A 20,893-nucleotide genomic window follows, 5' to 3' on the forward strand; every position below is an offset into this window, starting at 1 on the left:
ACAGAGAGGTACACATTATTAGAGAAGAAAATCCCTCTGGTGGTGACTGACTGTATAGGATGTCAAAACTGGGAGGAAAGAAAGGGAGAGAAAAACTCTCAAGACTAACTTGCCAATTTGAAAATTTAAATCCAAAGAGGGAAAGGGAACTTGCTCCCTCCTCAATTTCTGGTGTCCTAGTTTAGGAGGCCAGAATTCAGGAACTTTCTATTAAAAAGAGAGCTTATCAGTGTCATTGGTTAAATAATAATTCTTTGTAGATCTATTTTTAAAGGAAAATACATTCCAAGATTAAATGACCACATTTTAACTAACACTCTGAACTCAACTTTTGGTGCAATTTTGTAACCAACAAAAATAAAATTGATGTTTATGGGTAGGGATGGCTTGAATAAATTGTTGTTCAGTCACTAAGTCATGTCTGACTCTCTGCAACCTCATGAACTGCAGCATGCCAGGCTTCCCTGTCCTTCACTATCTCATGGAGTTTGCTCAAACTCCTATCTGTTGAGTCAGTGATGCCATAGAACCCTCTCACCCTCTGTCACCCCCTTCTCTTCCTGCACTCAATCTTTCCCAGCATCAGGGTCTTTTCCAATGAGTCGGCTCTTTGCATCAGGTGGCCAAAGTACTGGAGCTTCAGCCTCACCATCAGTCCTTCCGATGAATAGTCAGGGTTCATTTCCTTTAGGATTGACTGCTTTGATCTCCTTGCTGTCTACAGGGCTCTCAAGAGTCTTCTCCAGCACCACAGTTTAAAAGCATCAATTCTTCGGCACTTAGCCTTCTTTACGGTCCAACTCTCAATCCATACATGATTACTGGAAAAACAATAGCTTTGACCATATGGACCGTTGTCGGCAAAGTGATGTCTTTGCTTTTTAAAACACTGTCTAGGTTTGTCATGGCTTTTCTTCCAAGGAGAAGCCATGGATACAGTCACTGTTCGCAGTGATTCTGGAGCCCAAGAAAATAAAATCTGTCCCTCTTCCACTTTTTGCCCCCTTTACTTGCCATGAAGTGATGGGACCAGATGCCACGATTGTAGTTTTCTGAATGTTGAGTTTTAAGCCAGTCTTTTTATTCTCTTTCACCCTTATCAAGAGGCTTTCTAGTTTCACTATCTGCCATTGAAGTGGTATCATCTGCACATCTGAGGTTGTTGATATTTCTCCTGGCAATCTTGATTCCAGCTTGTGCTTCATCCAGCCCAGCATTTCACATAATGTACTGTGCATATAAGTTAAATAAGCAGGGTGACAGTATACAGCCTTGTCATACTTCTTTCCCAGTTTGGAACCAGTCCACTGTTCCACATCTAGTTTTAACTGATGATTCTTGATGGCATACAGATCTCTTTTAAGAGATTCCCATCTCTTTTAAGAATTTACCACAGTCTGTTGTGATCCACACAGTCAAAGGCTTTAACATAGTCAATGAAGCAGAAGTGGGTGTTTTTTCAAATTGCCTTGCTTCTTCTATGAACCAATGGATTTTGACAATCTGATCTCTGGTTCCTCTGCCTATTCTAAACCCAGTTTGTACATGTGGAAGTTCTTGGTTCATGTACTGCTAAAACCTAGCTTGAGAGCATAACCTTACTAGCATGCGAAATGAGTATAAATGTACGGTACTGTGAACATTCTTTGGCACTGTTCTTCTTTGGGGTTGGAATGAAAACTGACCTTTTCCAGCCCTGTGGCCACTGCTGAGTTTTCCAAATTTGCTGACATATTGAGTATAGCTCTTCAACAGCATCACCTTTCAGGACTTTAAATAAATAGCTCAATGGAATTCCATCACCTCAACTAGCTTTGTTTGCAGTAATGCCTCCTAAGGTCCTCTTGACTTCACACTCTAGAACGTCTGCTCTAGTTGAGTGACCACACCAGTCATTGAGGTCTCTTTTCTATAGTTCTGTGTATTCTTGCCACATCTTCTTAATTTTTTCTGTTTCCGTTAGGTCTTTACCATTTCTGTCCCTTACTGTGCCCATCCTTGCATGAAACATTCCCCTGATATCTCTAGTTTTGTTGAAGAGGTCCTTTGTCTTTCCCATTTTATTGCTATCCTCTGCTTCTCTGCATTGTTCATTTAAAAAGGGCTTATATCTCCTTGCTATTCTCTGGAACTCTGCATTCAGTTATTAATATTCATTGGATAATTAAAATATACAAGTGGAAAATATTCAGCAGCACATATACATCATGCATAGAGGAGAATGTAGTATCAAAAGAAAAAGTTGCAAAGGTAAGTGAAGTTTGACCATAGACGAAATTTATTTTGTAAATAATGGAAAATCGTTCATTTTAAGCAGTGAAATGGAACATGAAGAAATGTATTTCTTAATGATTGGCAAAATTTAAAGACTAACAAAAGCAAGTATTATGACAATATATATCAACACATACCTACTCTGCTGGGGGAGGAAGAATAAACTGTTATGACACTTAGGAGGACGACTTGACATTATCTTGTAAAGCTAAGATAATGAACATTCCACAACCCAGCAATTCCATTCCCAGTATTTTTACCTTCGAGAAACTTACACATACGCGTGAGGAAATAGGCATTAAGAGTACATACTGCAGTTTTTTGGTAAACATTAAAACTGGAAACACCCAACATATAACAACAGAAAAAATGAATATATAATGGCACAGTAATATATTACAGTACTACATTTAATTAATTAAAATAATTAAAATGTATATATCATCATAGATAAATCTCAAAAACAATGTTGATCAAAAAAGGCAAGTTACTACCTAACAATTTTCTATAAAGTTATTAATAGTATGTTTTATTAACAATATATAGAAATATGGGAAAGAACAAAATCATGCATGAAAGTAACACTAAGTTTAGGGTAGTGGTTATTTCTGAGCAAGAAGTGAGAGGAACAGAATCAGACCAATAAGTTTTCAACATTTAATTCTGAATTATATAGATCTGAAGCAAATGTGACAAAGCATTCATATTCGACAAAACTGGAAGATTCATTTCACTATTCTCTCTGTCTTTCTACCAAAGAAAAGATTACTCTGGTGGCAGTATAGAAAATGGGTTGGAAGGAGGCAAAAAGGAAACAGAGTAAAACCAAAAGACTTCTGAAATCTAGTGAAAAATGATAAGCAGTAATAACAAGGATAAAAAAGAAGGGGCTTGAGAAAGGAGTGGACTGAGAGATATTTAGAAAACAAAATCAATTAGATTAGGAGACAGAACAAACATAGGAAGTAAGAGCAAAGTAGAAATTTAGAGTTCAAGGTCATTTTTCCCTCAAAATAGAAAAGTAGGTAGAGAGCATTTTAGAAGACAGTTGTTTAGTCGCTAAGTTGAGGCTGACTCTTATGCAACCCCATGGACTGTAGCCCAACAGGCTCCTCTGTCCATGAGATTCTCCAGGAAAGAATACTGGAGTGGGTTGCCATTTCCTTTTCCAAGGGATCTACTTGACTCAGGGACTGAACCTGTGTCCCCTGCTTGGCAGGCAGATTCTTTAGCACTGAATTACCAAGGACACCCCACAGTTTACATAAGTGCAGTTTATTCCAATGATAAACCAGTAAAGCTGTTAAGAGATAAAATGGTTCTACATAAAAATCTAGATCTCCCATTTCTTTGGGAAAATCAATCAACTGTATATCAACACAACCATCTCCCACTTTTCATGTCTTGCTGAGGTCAATCCTGCCACAGTAGCAGCAAACACTGGAGAACAATTAAGACCATCCCACCTAGACACTGGCGGGGTCACAAGACTCATCCAAGACTACAGAGACTCTCTCTCCTCTGCCCTGGGCTTCCTGACCGTACAGCGATGGTCACAAGGTCAAAAGCCAGGGAAACTCAGATTACTTGTTTTGACACTGACCTTGGTCACAGGAGTAAAGACCAAGGTCACAGGTCTTCCTGTATGCCTTAACCCAGAGAGCTGCAGTCACATGAAATCTGTGTATGTCCTACAGAACAGATACATAAACTCTAGCTTGCCACAACCTCCAACACTCTCTATGACTCAATGTTTCTGTACACAGTATTGCTACATTCTGTTTTTTAAAAATCTATGTACTTTATTAATTTTAAAAACTATCTTTTTCTCTAAATAAGATATAGTCAAACATACTTTAGGATTTCTAAGTAAAACAATATTTATCAGAGTTAGCTTTACTAAGTGTTAAGACTTAAAATGTGAGAAAGCAAAAAACAGAATTTATATCTTTAACTCTTAATGCATTTGAACATCAGAAAAGATAACATGTCATGCATTACAACAAGAAATATATAAATTATGCTTTCCACTTAGTCCCTGTGGTGGTGGTGGTTTAGTGGCCAAGCTGTGTCCGACTCTTGTGATTCCCTGGACTGTAGCCTGCCAGGTTCCTCTGTCCATGGGATTCTCCAGGCAAAAATAAAGGAATGGGTTGCCATTTCCTTCTCCAGGGGATCTTCCTGACCCAGGAAACAAATCCAGGTCTCCCGCATCACAGGCAGATTAGTTACCAACTGAGCTACAAGGGAAGCCCACAGTCCTGTAGGGCTTATCCACCTGCCAGATTAACTTCACATGGGCTGTGACTTCTGGATAGGTCTTAGGAGATAGCTATCAACAGTGTTGGAGAATGTGAGGCATGCCCTGGGAAAAAGAGACTTAACTCAAGCTGTTCTTAGAAGCATTGGAAGTTGTCATACCAGTTACCCTTTCATCAGGGTTAGCTCATAGGAGACCCTGACATATAGGTCATAAGATCAGTCCCACAAGGCTAAACAATTTTTCTTTTAAGTGGAATTAACCACTATTGTCAACTAGGCCAAATTAGGCTGAGAGTTCTTCTCTGCCATCCTGCTTTTTTCTCTGAGACATATAAAGTTCAGGGCTCCCACAAAAAGGTTCCTGTTTTCATGCTGGCAAAGTCCATTTCTTTTTATTAAAAATTTTCACTGGAGTCTAGATGCTTTACAATGCTGTGTTGGTTTCTGCTGCCCAGCAAAGTGAACCAGCTATACATACATATATATATATATATATATATATGTATCTCCTCTCTTTTTTGGATTTCCTTCCCATTTAGGTCACCACAGGGCACTGAGTAGCGTTCCCTGTGCAGTAGAAGGTTCTCATTCATTAGCTATCTATCCAGTCTCTTTTTAAAAAATGTTAACAACATTCTATTTAGCCCAATATATTCCCAATAGCTTTTTAACATATAGTCAATATAAAGATTATAAGATGCTGTATATTATACTTCTCTTTATTTTTTTAAACTTGTCTTGGATATCCAGTGTACATTCTTTGCTTGTAACATACCTTATTTCAAGTGCTCAGCAGTCTATGTGACTAGTGCCTTGTTGTTGTTCAATTGCTATCTTTTGTGATCCCATGGACTATAGCCTGTCAGGCTCCTCTATCCATGGGACATCCCAGGCAAGAATACTGCAGTGGGTAGCCATTTCCTTCTCCATTAAGACAGCAAGTTTCTTCTTAGAACCTGTTGAGTCTGAAGGACCCATTCAATACCCCAGTCAAAGATTTAGCAAGAGGCAACTCAGCAAAGTGGTAAGCAGCAAAGGTTCTATAAAATGTCCTGGGTTCAAATCTAGATTCAACTAGTTAATTATATTAATTAGCCATTTGAAGCCTCAGTTTGCACATTTGTAAAAAGGGATGGAGATGTTAATAAAGATAACTATTTCCATGGAGTTTTTCTGAGATGAAATTAGATGCATATTAAGTGCCCAGCAAAGTCTCTGGCACAGAGTAATTGGTCAATTAACGCCTACAGACACTACCTATGATTTCTCTTTCTCACTTAAAGGACATACTTCTATACATTACTTCAGACATTTCAATGATTCCCGCCTTGGTTCCTGGAGCATTTTCTTCTTTTTTTTTTTCATTTTCTTCTATAAATTATATTATCTTGTATATAAAGACTTTTATAAAATTTTCAAGATGCTTAGTAATGGTATAACTTACTTAAAACTGTCAAACAATTTCACCAAAGTAGACATCATTTTCCAACTGAAAAACATATCCTTTATTACCTGGAAGTAATATACATGATATCTAGACCCAATTCCTATAAAATTCCACTAAATACATATATTTAGCCATGATCAGAAAGCATACAAGCAATATGCCAAGCATGTGGAGGTGAAAATAATAAAGAAGGCAGAACAGTCCTAACCCAAACTGTAGTCTATATGTGTTTTGCTGATAAATAGTTACAATGCAGTATAATAATGTTAAAAGAGGGGAAAGAGAAAAGGAAGTCCCCTAGAATTTAGGTTAAGAAAAGCACCCTCAAGGATGGGGCATCTGACGTGAAAGATAAGCAGGAGTTAGTGGAGTAAGGCGGGGGAGTGGAAGCTGAATTCTGAAACACAGTGTCTCAGGCAGACGAAACACTTTTCCTCAAAGGTCCAGAATGTAAAGAGAATGTAGACAGTTAAAGGAAGTGGAAAATGTTTTGTATACATGAAGTATGCAGTACAAGTATGGAGTACTGAAGCATGAAACTGATGACATACATAGAGATTGGAACGGACTTTAAGTCATGCTCTATATGACCCAGTTAAATGATATAATGCTTAAGAGAGCTTAGTACAGTTCCTGGTACAAAATAAATACACACTAAACATGGAATTTGGTAATATTCTCACCAAAATTTTTTTTTCATTTGGTCCTCCTTAGTTGGTTGACAGAAAAACACTATGCAGAGCAAAATGTGAACAATAATGCCAACTTTGCAGGCTTGTTATAAGACCTAGAGAGAATGTGAAGAATTCCTAGAGTGCCAGACCAGACATTAAGGTTCTCTCAAAACAGTGCACTAAGGCAGATCAGCAGAAAAGCCAAAAAGAAAAGGAAAGTGGAAAGCTTTGGCTTCACTTTAGGGTTATTTAGTATGAATGCCTCAGAAATAACATCATCTAATTCTCCTTTAAAACAGAATAAGATGCGCCAACACATCAGAGTAAAATGAACACTAAAGACACCCCCGTCTGATGGCGTGTTTCTGATGTACTTTGTTCCTAACATGTCAGCAATTTCAGAAAAGAAATACTCATCTTTTATGACTCATTCTTCCACAATTACCTTGTATTAAAAGTTATACACATAACAAGAATCTTTGGGGAAAAAAATTTCTCAAATATTACCGCCCTAAAAAATTTCATTTTACATATTTATTTCCAAATACTTTAAAAACAATAATTTGAAGGCTTTTCCACTCTACATTACACTGTTTTGACTTAAAACCCAGACCAAATGGATATTAGATAAGTAATATTTCCAGCATATTCACTTCTGCAAAAGCAAAATACAAACTCTCTGGGTACATTTAAAACCTGACAATTTATCATAATTCCATGTGTATAAATTTCATACTACATAATTTTTGTCTGATTCTCCTTGGTCTTATTGTCAACCTAAAACAGTTTTATCTAGCTACTCTTTTTTCTCCCTAGTACTCTCATTCAGTATTAGCTTAATTTTAAGAAAATTTTATTAATATTAATCCTGAACGAAAAAAATCCTGAAACAGCAATAAAATATCACAGTACATTTGACGAAGAAAGTATCAAGCCACATCACTTTTTTGAAAAACAAAGAAAACCTGAAATAAACTAAAGGATGATCTCAACAAAATCAAATGACTTTTCAAACTACTATACAACTGCTGGGATTGGGGGCAGGAGGAGAAGGGGGTGACAGAGGATGAGATGGCTGGATGGCATCACTGACTCGATGGGCATGAGTTTGAGTAAACTCCGGGAGTTGGTGATGGACAGGGAGGCCTGGTGTGCTGCGATTCATGGGGTCACAAAGAGTCGGACACAACTGAGCAACTGAACTGACTAATACAACTACTGTTAAGAGAAAACCATAAATGAACTGAAGGTTAAGCTAAATTTTCCAAAGACAAAAAAGCTCAGTCCAATATAAAAAGCTTCTTCTAGAACTTAATCTTTCAACATTATTAATACAAACTACAAATACAAAGAAGGTAAGAATATTCTTAGGACTTACTACAGAGAAGGATTTGTGGAAGGTAAAAAAAAAAAAAAAAACTTAATGGATCTTACTCAAGTGTCACAGTACTACTAAATATCTGGTTAGGTTCATATAAACACCTTCAATAATACCTTAATGTCTTAAGATCAAGTTATCCAAACATCATGCTAAAACTTGCAACTAGCAGAGTACAAGTGTTCCCTTCACTAAGGTAGGTTAACTGTGGCCTCTCAAAGGCTTGTCTTCTTACTCTTCTTGTCCTCATCATTGATCATGTAAAAGTGCTAAGGAGTGAGTGGAAAATATGCTAGAAATCACATAAATAAATGTCAAAATAAATACCTCTCAGAACTACTAAAAGAGTAAATCTTAAGTTTTAAACCTTGAAATACAATACAATAAGGTAAAATTCAGTATGGTATTTTAACCTTAACTATTTCATGACTAACTACATAAAAAATATTCACTAACTACCAATCAATCTTCAAAGACAACAGTAAATCGAAGCATAAGATAAGCAATTTCACATTGCCTTCAATAACAATTAATCAATTGACTTCAATTGATCAATTAATTTTTTATGTGGAAACTGCTCAAATATATCATTCAGCTTAGAGGTGTTACATGTGAACATCTTTTCTTCAATCATTCTAGTTTTAATCTCTAGTAAAAACCTACCTTTGAGGTTCTTTGAAGTTGATCACCAACATATGTTTTACGAAACTGATCCAAGAACCACAGAATTGCAAGTTCTATTTTCTCATTAGAACACTGAGGCAATCCGGTATCCATTAAAGATATAAGCTGAAAAACTCTTTTCATGGAGAAAAAAAAAGGACTTCAGTAAAAAATTCTTAAAGAAATAATATTAAAACATTTATCAACAATTTTATATAATATAAAAAGTGAAAAAATACAAATGCTTATAAAGAAAATATTTCAAAAATCATCTGAAATCCTACACTAAGAGATACTACAATCTGGTCAAATTCCTTCTATCCTTTTTTCCTAACACATACATATACATGCCTAGAAACCTACATGGACATACAATCATTAATTTACTAAATTTTATATATAAATACATGTGATATACATATAAATATATAACATCTATATGCTAAATACCTACCATTATATATCATATAAACATACATATTAACTTAAATATGTATAAAAACATATTTATAAAACATTTTAGTAAAAGAGAGTGATATTGAATGTGTAATTGTGTATTTTTTCATTACAACATATTTTCATCAAATCATATATTTTGAGCTCACATGGTTCAAAGTAAAAAAAAAAAAAATAATTAAGAGGTACACCCATCAAGCTATATCACTTTCTTAATGAGTAATAAAAATTTTACCTGAAATAAGTTACAAGATGATCTTAACAAAATCAAACATTTTTAATGTAAGTATGCAATTATTATATCAAAAATCATAAATGAACTAAAGGCTAAGTTAAATTTCCTAAAGAAAAACTTACTAGAATAAAAAGCTTACCCTAGGATTTTCCCCCCACCCTTCCCCCGCAAAAAGAAAAATCCTTCTATTATCTATTTTCATTAAAATTTTTCAAAGAATGGCTGCCAAGTGTCTGGTACTAACAAAATCAGCATACCAGAAAAAAATTTTAAGAGACAGAAATAGAAGTTCCAGAGGAAACAGTATCTACTTTTTTTCTCATTGTACAAAGGCAACTGGGTCCAGCCCTAACCCATCCACTTCCATCCATGTATGCACACAAGAACATACACATGCACACTGCCAACAGTCTGTGTCGTTTCAGAGACTTTTTAAATGTATATACAGGCAAATATGACTAATTATTCTCCTCCCAACTCTTTACACATATGAAGCATACTATACTGTTATATTATTAAACCTAGCTTTCTTCATTTACTAATATACCTTATAGATTTTTCATGTCAGATATAAAGAACTTCCTTATTCTCTTTTTATAGCTGTTTAACATTCCATTATATGAACATGTGTGCTCAGTCACTAAGTCATGTCTGACTCTTTAGTGACCCCATGGACTGTAGCCCGCCAGGCTCCTCTGTCCATGGGATTTTCCAGGCAAGAATACTGGAGTGGGCTGCCATTAACCATATTATTTTCAACATTCCTCTACTGATGGACACTAAAGTTGCTTATAATATTTTGCTGTTACAAAAATGCTGCAATTTACAATCTTTAACACATCATTCCACACATTTGCGGTTATAATATAAACCTTATAGTAAAAGTCAAATTATTGGCTTAAAGAGTACGAATTTATAATTCTGATAGCTATTCCAAAGAAGCTGCCTTCCAAAAGTCTGTTCTGTACATCTGTGTCTCTTTTTCTAGAGAACAGCACTGAAACAAGTATACTATCAAGGGTGAAACAGATCACCAGCCCAGGCTGGATGCATGAGACAAGTGCTCAGGGCTGGTGCACTGGGAAGACCCAGAGGGATGGGATGGAGAGGGAGGTGGGAGGGGGGATCGGGATGGGGAACCCATGTAAATCCATGGCTGACTCATGTCAATGTATGGTAAAAACCACTACAAAATTGTAAAGTAATTAGCCTCCAACTAATAAAAATAAATGGAAAAAAAAAAGTTGCCTTCCAATGAAACTGAAATAACTTATACTCCTGTCACCAGTAAAGGACAGAGTCTATACACATAGATAATTCAGAGTGATACTAATTTAGAATTTACTGGAATCTGAAAAAATGGTATCTCTAATATTTATTATTTTTTAATCTCATAACAACTAATGTTCTGCATACCAGGAGACCTCCTTGTGTCCATCATCTGTGGTCCTCCTTCAATCCCTTTTATTCCTTAGGGTTTCACTAAGGTGTCTTTTATTAATAATTCATTATAATTTTTAATTACTAAAAGATTACAAGCAGAAAACTTCCAAAACTGTGGCCATCAATCATCTTGTTTCCTTTCAGTTAATAAATGAAAAACCTACTGATAACTCTTATGGATTTTGCAATAAGAACATCTTACCCAAATCTGAGGTGTTTTTATATTTCATCTTTTTATATATACTATGATACACTGAAACTTAATCTTAAGCATCTCTTGTGAGATATGGCTCAACATTTTTTGCAGATGACTGACCAGCTGCTTCAACACCCATTTGTTTCTCGTATAGTCTATTTTTGCCCACCATTTTGAATTACCCCTTATCATATACATTAGGTCCATTTGTGAATTTGTATTACTTTCTGGATATTTTATTTTATTCCACTGATCGGTCTCACTAAACGTCTTGCCCAATTATTTTTTTTTATTATTAATTTTCTAAAACACCATATAAAATTAAGGCTATGTCAAGTTTTAATAATCTCATTTTGAATATAAACTTATATTTCTCTGAAATACAACTACTGTCCTTTTTCCTACCAGCAAAGAGTTCTAGGAAGAAAATATCTTATTTACAGAAAATTAACTTCTTTATAAATCTTGGTATTTACTGCCAAAGTGTTATGAAATAATATTTTGGCAATCATTTTTATAGTTAAATAGCTAAATTAAGCTACTTATTTAAAAGTAACTTCACTCACTAAATATCTTTAATGCTATTAAAATTTATGAAGGAAAGCTTAATAAAGATCAGATTTAAGAATCATATTGTCAACCAGGTTTGTTTTTCTAAAGAAATATTTATTCTTTGATTTTGAAAGGAGGAACAAAGCTAGCTTTTAAAGTCTACATATTAGTCAATGCATAGACTGCTGAAGTAGTCTTAGTTAAATAAATACAGACACCAAGCCTCATCTCTGGATTCAGGTGATTTTAAGTAACTAAATGCATATCCTGCTTTTAAATTCTTACGAGTAGGACCTCCCTTTTCCTACTCTAGTTCTTTGTTGATTCTATGCAATTGCTTGCTTACTTTTATCTCCTTTAAATAGCATACACTCCAAAAATCTGAGGAAGACATGAAACCAAAAGACAAGTTTGCTGGGGTGCCTTTACAACTCATATTAAGCTGGTGATTTGCATTTGCTTAAGAGGCAATGATATCCCAAGCAGGAGAGTAGGAAAAAGTTCCCAGGGGTGTACATGATCCTTTTGTCAAATAAGCTGTGATAGTTGCATTAATACAGGAAGTTCAGCTGCAAGTGACTGATATCCAAAGTACAACTGCTTAAACAATATAGATGTTTATTTCTCTCTCGAGCAAAAATCCAAGGCAATGTTCGAGGACTAGCTGGTGCTCCAAGGTGTTTCAGAGACGGCAGGTTCCCTCCATCCTGTTGTTATATTTGCCTTCACTCACCCAGTGACTTTATGGTCTAAGATGGATTCTTCAGATAAACCCATGTGCATATATGTTACACATACCACGTTTGCTTACATTCAATTGCCCAGAATATAATCACTTAACCATACCCAGATGTAAGAGATTATCATAAATCTAGTCTTTATTCAGATGGCCAATGCCCAGAAAAACATTTCAGGTATTCTATTACTGCAGAAGAAGGAAAGAAGACATACAAGAGAACTAGTAATCTCTGCCATAGTACTCTTCAAAGATTTGTGGCCATCTCTAACAAATGCTTAACACCAAAGTTTGTATTGTATATAGGTTAGGTGAGGTTATTGAATATTCACTTGCAGTTTAAATTTAGTGGCCTACATTTATTTTTACCTTTATCTTAAATTATCTATGGAGCATGAAGGGAATACAAATACAAAATACATTAAATAACTTTGATTCAAGTGTAAGCACACCATCCAAGTATAAAGACATGGAGGAGAAGGGGATGACAGAGGATGAGATGGATGGATGGCATCACCGACTCGATGAACACGAGTTTGAGTAAACTCTGGGAGTTGATGATGGACAGGGAGGCCTGGCGTGCTGCGATTCATGGGGTCACAAAGAGTCGGACATGACTGAGTGCCTGAACTGAACTGAACTGTGGGATAAAACTTGCAAGAGAACCAGTTCATTAAGTGTTTGGTAATCAGAAGACAGGAATTACTAAAACAACACAGAATCACTGAGCCATGCTGAGGGTTCAGTTAAGGTTAAGAAAAAAATGTATCTTAGGAAGTTAATACAGTCCATGGAGTCACAAAGAGTCAGACATGACTGAGCAACTGAGCGCGTACACACACAGTGGTACCTATCTACAGAAGAGTGTAATATTTTTACACTGCTCAACAGATTAAGAGAAAACTCTGAGTTTGGGTTCTGCCACGCAGAGGAGATAAAAATACAGGGGCGAACAAAGCAGATAAAGCTTATTCCTTCCCTATTCTAGTGGTATAAACAATTAAACATTAAGAGATAGTAAGTACTAAGAAGAAAAATAGAGTAGGATAAGGATGTTATTTTGGAAGGGGAGGTCAAAAGAGGTAGAGACATCTGGATACAGACCTGACTGAAGTGACAGAGTACTATATAAAATCTGGGAGAAAGCATTCCAAGCAGAAGGGAAGCACAAAGCCCCTAAAGTGAAAATATATTAGCAATACTCTTAAGAATACCAAGGAAGCCAATGTATGTAGTTGAGTTGAATGACAAAGTATATGAAATAAGGTCAGAGAAGTAGCACTGTACACTCCAGGCCATGGCCAAGATTTTGGAATTTCTCTCATGTGGGACAGAAAAAGCCACTGGAAGTTTCTGAGTAGAGAAGAGGAAGCAACACTACTGAATGGAAAAGAAGCGACACTTGTCTATACCACAGCAGGGTTTGGGACATAGAGAGCAAAACACAGCTAGTTGCAAAAGTCTTCAGTGAATAACGAAGAATGAGTGGGAGAAGAATAGCTGAGAACAGCATGGAGAAGCAGAGCGTGCTCTGACTAAGAGGAGCGTGTAGACAGAAGCAAAGTAGAGAGGGCACAGGGTAAGACAGATCTCTAGGAAATCTCTCAGAACGTTCATATTCTGGTCATGATGAGTGAAAGTGAAATAACCATTATATTATCTTGATTTAATTAGAACTGTGTGGCATGAGCACAAACATTCTTATTTGCTAAGTCAAAGTAGCATATTTTGAAATTTTAAACATGTCTTAAATGTCATTATCATGATAACGAAAGTTTTTATGAATATCAACCTTTCCCTGATAAAATAACATAAATTTTTAGCAAGAACTTCTGAACTTCTAATTTTGTAGTATTTTCCCAGGAGTTACAATGGTTATCACCTAACAATAATACACAAAAGGCAAATAGTATTACAGTTCTAGTTACTTGGAATTTCTTCATGTGAAATTGATATTTTAAATTTTTACATAAAACATAGTTCTTATCTAATTTAAAATCTCAGTATGCTAGAACACATATTTATGTTTTTTTCGAAACAAAATATCTAAATCCTGGTACATACCCCACCTTGAATCTGCTTAGCTCAAACACCCACCTTCCCCACCACTACCTCATCTCATTCCCGGGCTCAACTACTTGTCCTGTAGCCCCAGGACAGATTCATACAGTTCCTGAAGTTATGAATCCTCACTCAGGGGAGCGCAAAGGCCTACTATGGCTCCAGCCAACCTCCACCTCCAACCAATAGAACCAACAGAAGCTCTAGCATGCCCAGCATCTCCTCAAAGGGGCCAAGGAACAAAACTAAGAAGCATAGAAAAGTTAAACACTCCAGGAGTAGATTTCAACCACTAAAAAATGGGACACAGAAATAAGTGATGAGATAAACTGCTTGACCTTAGTCCCCATCCCACTGCCACCACCAAGATGGACGGTTTTGAAACATATCTGTTCCACGTGGTCTCTGGGAAAACCTGTAAAAGTGAGCAACCAGGTGTGGAATGCACCACCTTTTATAATTGATTCTCATTGTTTATGGAAGTTATGTGCTATAAAATTGCTGTAAAAACTGAATTAGCAAATACTAAACCACTGCTCCTAGAGGTAATAAAGGAATAGGTTCCTGAGGAACTCTGGTCACAATATTTTCATCAGCTACTCAACACATAACCTGTTTTATGTGTTTCTGTTTAAAGACACCTTATTTAATATATATTTTTGATTCATTAACTTTGAGCTCATAGCCAAGAGCACTAAAATTTGCCCCTGAAGAAAGCCTACCTAACAAATGTATTTTCTCTGTAAGGCACATTACAGTCTTCTTGTGCTTAGGAATACCAAAGAGCACCTCAGCACTATGCTGGAGGAACATCTTAAACAGAAAAACCACCGACAGAAAGGACAAAATATGAAAAATATGGCACTAAATCAGAAAGCAGAAAGGACACATTTATGGTATGAGAGCTGAAACAAGAAGACATACCATCTGTTCAACCTCAGCTGTGAAAATGTACACCGGGCAACTCAAATTTTTAGCCACTATGCACAGAACCAAGAATGACTACAATTTGTTGTTGTTCAGTCACTAAGTCATGTGTGGCTCCTTGCGACCCCATGGACTGCAGCACACCAGGCTTCCCCATCCTTCACTATCTCCTGGGGTTTGCTCAAAATTATGTCCACTGAATCAGTGATGCCATCCAACAATTTTATCATCTGTCACCCCCTAGTCCTCCTGTCCACAATCTTTCTGATGGAAAAACTGTGGGTAGAACACAAAATGCTGTTTCTGTCATTATCAAGCTCAAAGACCCTCACCTATTTCCACATCAAAAGCAGTACCCACTAAAGCTCAAGGTTAAGGAAGGGTTAAAACTCATCACTGAAAATTTAAAGGAACAAGGGCCATTAATTATCTATAATAATCCTATATAGTCCATGAACACTCCTATTTTGGGTGTAAAAAAAGTCAAACGATAAATGGAGACTTGTTCAAGATATACGAATAATAAGTGCCTTATCCTTAAACTTTATCGTCTGAAATTCCTGAATGAGCTAAATATTTTTCAGTCATTGATTTGAAGGTTGCTTTCTAGAGTTAAACCCGTATTAAATCATCCTCTACCTATGACTTTAAAACAACTGAGACGATTCTTCGGCATTACAGGCTATTGCCGCATTTGGATTCCGGGTTATGGGGAACTTGCCCAGCCTTTATATAAACTTATAACTGAGCATCAGCAGGCCCAAACTGACAAGCTGGTTTGGTCCCCAGAGATTCAAAAGGCTTTTAAGGCTCTTCAAGCTGTTTTTCTGCAGGCTCCAACTTTGAGCTTGCCCACAGGATCAGAGTTTAGTTCCTTACTGAAAAAAAGGCTAAGGCCACATTCCTTAAGGTTAACTGCTACTATTGTTTCACTAATGCCTAAAGTCATAAGTTTACTAATGGGAAAATCTTACTGTAGCTACTTCTCATCATTTAAGTGGGATCTTAAACTCTAAAGTTCAGAGTGACAATGGCTCCATCTTTCAGTTCAGTTCAATTGCTCAGTCGTGTCCGACTCTTTGCGACCCCATGAATCGCAGCACGCCAGGCCTCCCTGTCCATCACCAACTCCCGGAGTTTACTCAAACTCATGTCCATCGAGTCGGTGATGCCATCCATCCATCTCATCCTCTGTAGTCCCCTTCTCCTCCTGCCCCCAAACACTCCCAGCATCAGGGTCTTTTCCAACAAGTCAACTCTTCGCATAAGGTGGACAAGTGTTGGAGTTTCAGCTTCAGCATCAGTCCTTCCAATGAACACCCAGGACTGATCTCCTTTAGGATGGACTGGTTGGATCTCCCTGCAGTCCAAGGAACTCTCAAGAGTCTTCTCCAACACCACAGGTCAAAAGCATCCATTTTTCGGTGCTCAGCTTTCTTCACAGTCCAACTCTCCCATCCATACATGACCACTGGAAAAACCACAGCCTTGACCAGACGGACCTTTGTTGGCAAAGTAATGTCTCTGCTTTTTAATATGCTATCTAGGTTGGTCATCACTTTCCTTCCAAGGAGTAAGCATCTTTTAATTTCATGGCTGCAGTCACCATCTGCAGTGATTTTGGAGCCCCCAAAAATAAAGTCTGACACTGTTTCCATTGTTTCCCCATCTATTTGCCATGAAGAGATGGGACCAGATGCCATGATCTTAGTTTTCTGAATATTAAGCTTTAAGCCAACTTTTTCACTCTCCTCTTTCACTTTCATCAAGAGGCTCATTTGTGGTATCATTTGCATATCTGTGGTTATTGATATTTCTCCCGGCAATCTTTGAGTCCAGCTTGTGCTTCTTCCAGCCCAGTGTTTCTCATAATGTAGTCTGCATATAAGTTAAATAAGCAGGGTGACAATATACAGCCTTGACGTACTCCTTTTCCTATTTGGAACCAGTCTGTTGTTCCATGTCCAGTTCTAACTGTTGCTTCCTGACCTGCATACAGGTTTCTCAAGAGGCAGGTCAGGTGGTCTGGTATTCCCATCTCTTTCAGAATTTTCCACAGTTTACTGTGATCCACACAAATCACAGTGGTGTGATAACTCACCTAGAGCCAGATATCCTGGAATGTGAAGTCAAGTGGGCCTTAGAAAGCATCTCTACGAACAAAGCTAGTGGAGCGGATGGAATTCCAGTTGAGCTATTTCAAATCCTAAAAGATGATGCTGTGAAAGTGCTGCACTCAATATGCAAGCAAATTTGGAAAACTCAGCAGTGGCCACAGGACTGGAAAAGGTCAGTTTTCACTCCAATCCCTAAGAAAGGCAATCCCAAAGAATGTTCAAACTACCATACAATTGCACTCATCTCACACACTAGTAAAGTAGTGCTCAAAATTCTCCAAGCCAGGCTTCAGCAATACGTGAACCGAGAACTTCCAGATGTTCAAGCTGGTTTTAGAAAAGGCAGAGGAACCAGAGGTCAAATTGCCAACATCTGCTGGCTCTGTCTTTAAAGCTGCTGTAACTCAAGGGGTGTCGAAAGCTCTAGGAATAGAATATCACTTGCACTGTTTCTGGAGACCCCAATCTTCAGAAAAGGTAGAAAAGGCTAATGACATTATTAAGAGACATCTGCATAAGCTAACTCAGGAAATACCAGACAGCTGGTTTAAAGTTTAACCCATACTTTTATGAGGGCTCGAACTGCCCCTGTCCCCCAAAATGGGATTATCTCAATGACAGACAGTTTTTGTGCACAGATATTGTCTTAGATGTTGAAGCCTTAGAATTAACTATGTGACTCAACTTTCAGCTTTTCAACTTCCTCATCAATTGAAGGCTTAACATGGTGGGTTTATCCACTTAAAGGAAAGGACTTTATTCAACTCTGCGAATGCCTTCACCAACAACAATCATATGTGACGTCTCTTCTTTATCTGATGACATCTAACAATCCTAAGATGGACTGATGTAACTACGGACATAATGTAACTTTTAATTTTGATTATGCTTTAACTTGGTTTAATGACTATCTTGCCTTACATCTGTAACTGTATAATGGGGTTTGTTTCTAATCGTCTGAAAGCTTTTAGGTTATAAATGGTTGTTCAAGCTCCTATGAGTGCCACAGCTTCCTCCAACTATTACTTGGGGCTCCTGGATCAGAGATCCTTAATATGAGAGTTAGGAGAATATGTTGCCTCAACAATTTAGGGACAACACGCCATCACAGCAGGAAGTAGTTATGGAATGAAAATGACACCCCTTTCCCTTGGCAACATAATTCTCCTAAAAGAAAAGGGAGAAATGAGAGTCAATTCCTAGGTAGGTTGGTAAGAAGTCCAGGGTCCCCAAGGAGGAGAAAGGGGTCTGGGGCTCTCAAGGAAGAGATAAGGGGTTGGGAATTCTCAAGAAGAAGGACAGGACTAATATTTTTTTCCTACATCCCTTGGTCTTAGTCACATAATATATTTTTCTCTTTATGCCCAGAGCTGATGATTACACAACAAAACAACACAGCTTAAATTCTGTACTAAGGATTATGTAACAACAATGTATCCTTCCTGAGAACCTTCTGACTAATCCTGTTATCTTAAACTGTATGTTGTGGGAGTGGCCCTGGTAAGACCTTTCACGACCTTGAGCCACTCTTTTGGTTCACTGTAATAACCAGCTGAAAAGTATATAGCTCCCTTGCATAGACTAGCGAGGGGCTAGTCTCTGTCCCCCGTCTGATGTCTATGTCGGAAGTCTCCTCTGCCCCTTTTCACACTTTAATAAAACTCTGCTACACAAAAGCTCTTGAGTGACCAAGTCTGGTCCCTGGTCCCCAAGGTAAATCTTCTTCTTTGGAGATCAGAAATTTAACACCGTTTACCGTAAGCTATCACCAGCATCAGGGTCTTTTCCAATGAGTTGGCTCTTTGCATCAGGTGGCCAGAGTACTGGAGCTTCGGTTTCAGCATCAGCCCTTTCAATGAATATCCAGAGTTGATTTCCGTTAGGGTGGACTGGTTTGATGTTCTTGCTGCCCAAGGGAATATCAAGAGTCTTCTCCAGCACCATTCGAAAGCATCAATTTTTTGGTGCTCATCGTTCTTTATGGTCCAACTCTCATATACATAAATGACTACTACAAAAACCACAGCTTTGACTATATGGATCTTTGCCAGCACGCTGACGTCTCTGCTTTTTAACATGCTGTCCAGGTTTGTCATGGCTTTCCTTCCAATGAGCAAGCACCTTTCAGTTTCATGGCTGCAGTCACTAGCATGAGTACTGATTTGGGGGTTAACAAATTTTAACAAGTACACAAATCTGCAAAAATGCAATCTGTGAAAACTGTTTTCTCTCATTTTCTCACTCACTTTTCCTTCCTTCTTTCTTCCCTGAATATGTATCCTTTTCCCCATTCTCCCCAAAACTTTAGCTGATAAACTTCACCTAAGGCTTTGTTTTCTAGAGAATACACACTAAACACAAAACAAAACTTATTTAAAGCTAAATAAATGCATTTGCTGCTTAAAGAAAAAAATTAAAATTTTCTACTTGGCAAATACACACCACTTTTGTTTATTTCCTATTATATATATATATATATATTTTTTTTTAGGAAAATAGTGCCATTGGGTAACTTTCTATTTGATGATGAAAACTTTAAAAAAAAATCAAAATAATTATGCCAAAATTATACTTAATTCTCACTTTACTAAATATGTCATATTATATTAAAAGATGGTACAGAAGCAAATTATTCACTTGGTTTAAAATTAAACAAATCATTTTGAGAATGTCCCTATTCATATTTTAAAATGGTTTCATATTGGAAATAACGAATCTTAGGGAAAACTAAAATATTTGCTTTCTATTCAGATTCAAATTGAGACAGTCTGAAATGAGATAGTTAAAAGGTTAAAAATGGTATGAAATGAGAAATTTCTATTCAAAATGGCAACAAATGTATTAAACACTTAAGAATATATTAAAAAAATAATAGTGAGGGAGAATATCACACTAAAGACTTTAGTAGGGTAATAATGATATACTAAGAGACTTCTAAGATCAGTGGAAAAGAATGAAACACCTAGAAAGAGACATAAGAATTCTGAGTAACATTTAAATGGCATTTTAAATTGGTAGAGAGTAGAGTTGACACTGACTGGTTAATACCTTGGAAACTTTCAAAAAAGCATATAAAACAAAATATATGTTGAATATATTAAAAATTAAATATAAAAAGCTGAAATTGTTAAAGAACCAGGAAAAAATATAGGTGAATATTTTTATTATCCAGGTACGGAACAACCTTCCTAAATATGAGCATTAAAACTATATGATAGGGACTTCCTTAGTGGCCCAGTGGCTAAGATTCCATGCTTCCAACACAGGGTCTGGGTTTGACCCCTGACCGGGGGACTTAGACCCCACATGCTACAACTAAGAGTTTGCATGATGCAACTAAAAGTCCCTCATGCCACAACTAAGACCTGACACAGTCAAATTAATGAATTAATGTTTTAAAAACATGAAAGAAAAAAAATTCAGATTTGAATATATAAATATTTTGTGTGCTTAGTCGCTCAGTCGTGTCCAA

The 20,893-nt window shown here is 36.9% G+C and overlaps 1 protein-coding gene across 3 annotated transcripts in view; it reads right to left on the minus strand.

The window, feature by feature from the left end:
• The window catches only part of RANBP17 (RAN binding protein 17), a 341,319-nt gene that overhangs the window by 240,948 nt on the left and 79,478 nt on the right, over positions 1 to 20,893 (minus strand). For all 3 annotated transcript variants that reach the window (XM_070476842.1, XM_070476843.1, XM_070476844.1), the window contains one exon: positions 8,699 to 8,834. In XM_070476842.1, the coding sequence (XP_070332943.1) occupies positions 8,699 to 8,834 (136 nt within the window). The remainder of the gene's footprint in view (positions 1 to 8,698; positions 8,835 to 20,893) is intronic.

This window comes from Odocoileus virginianus, chromosome 14 (genome assembly GCF_023699985.2).
Source record: "Odocoileus virginianus isolate 20LAN1187 ecotype Illinois chromosome 14, Ovbor_1.2, whole genome shotgun sequence".
In the NCBI taxonomy this organism is placed as follows: Eukaryota; Metazoa; Chordata; class Mammalia; order Artiodactyla; family Cervidae; genus Odocoileus; species Odocoileus virginianus.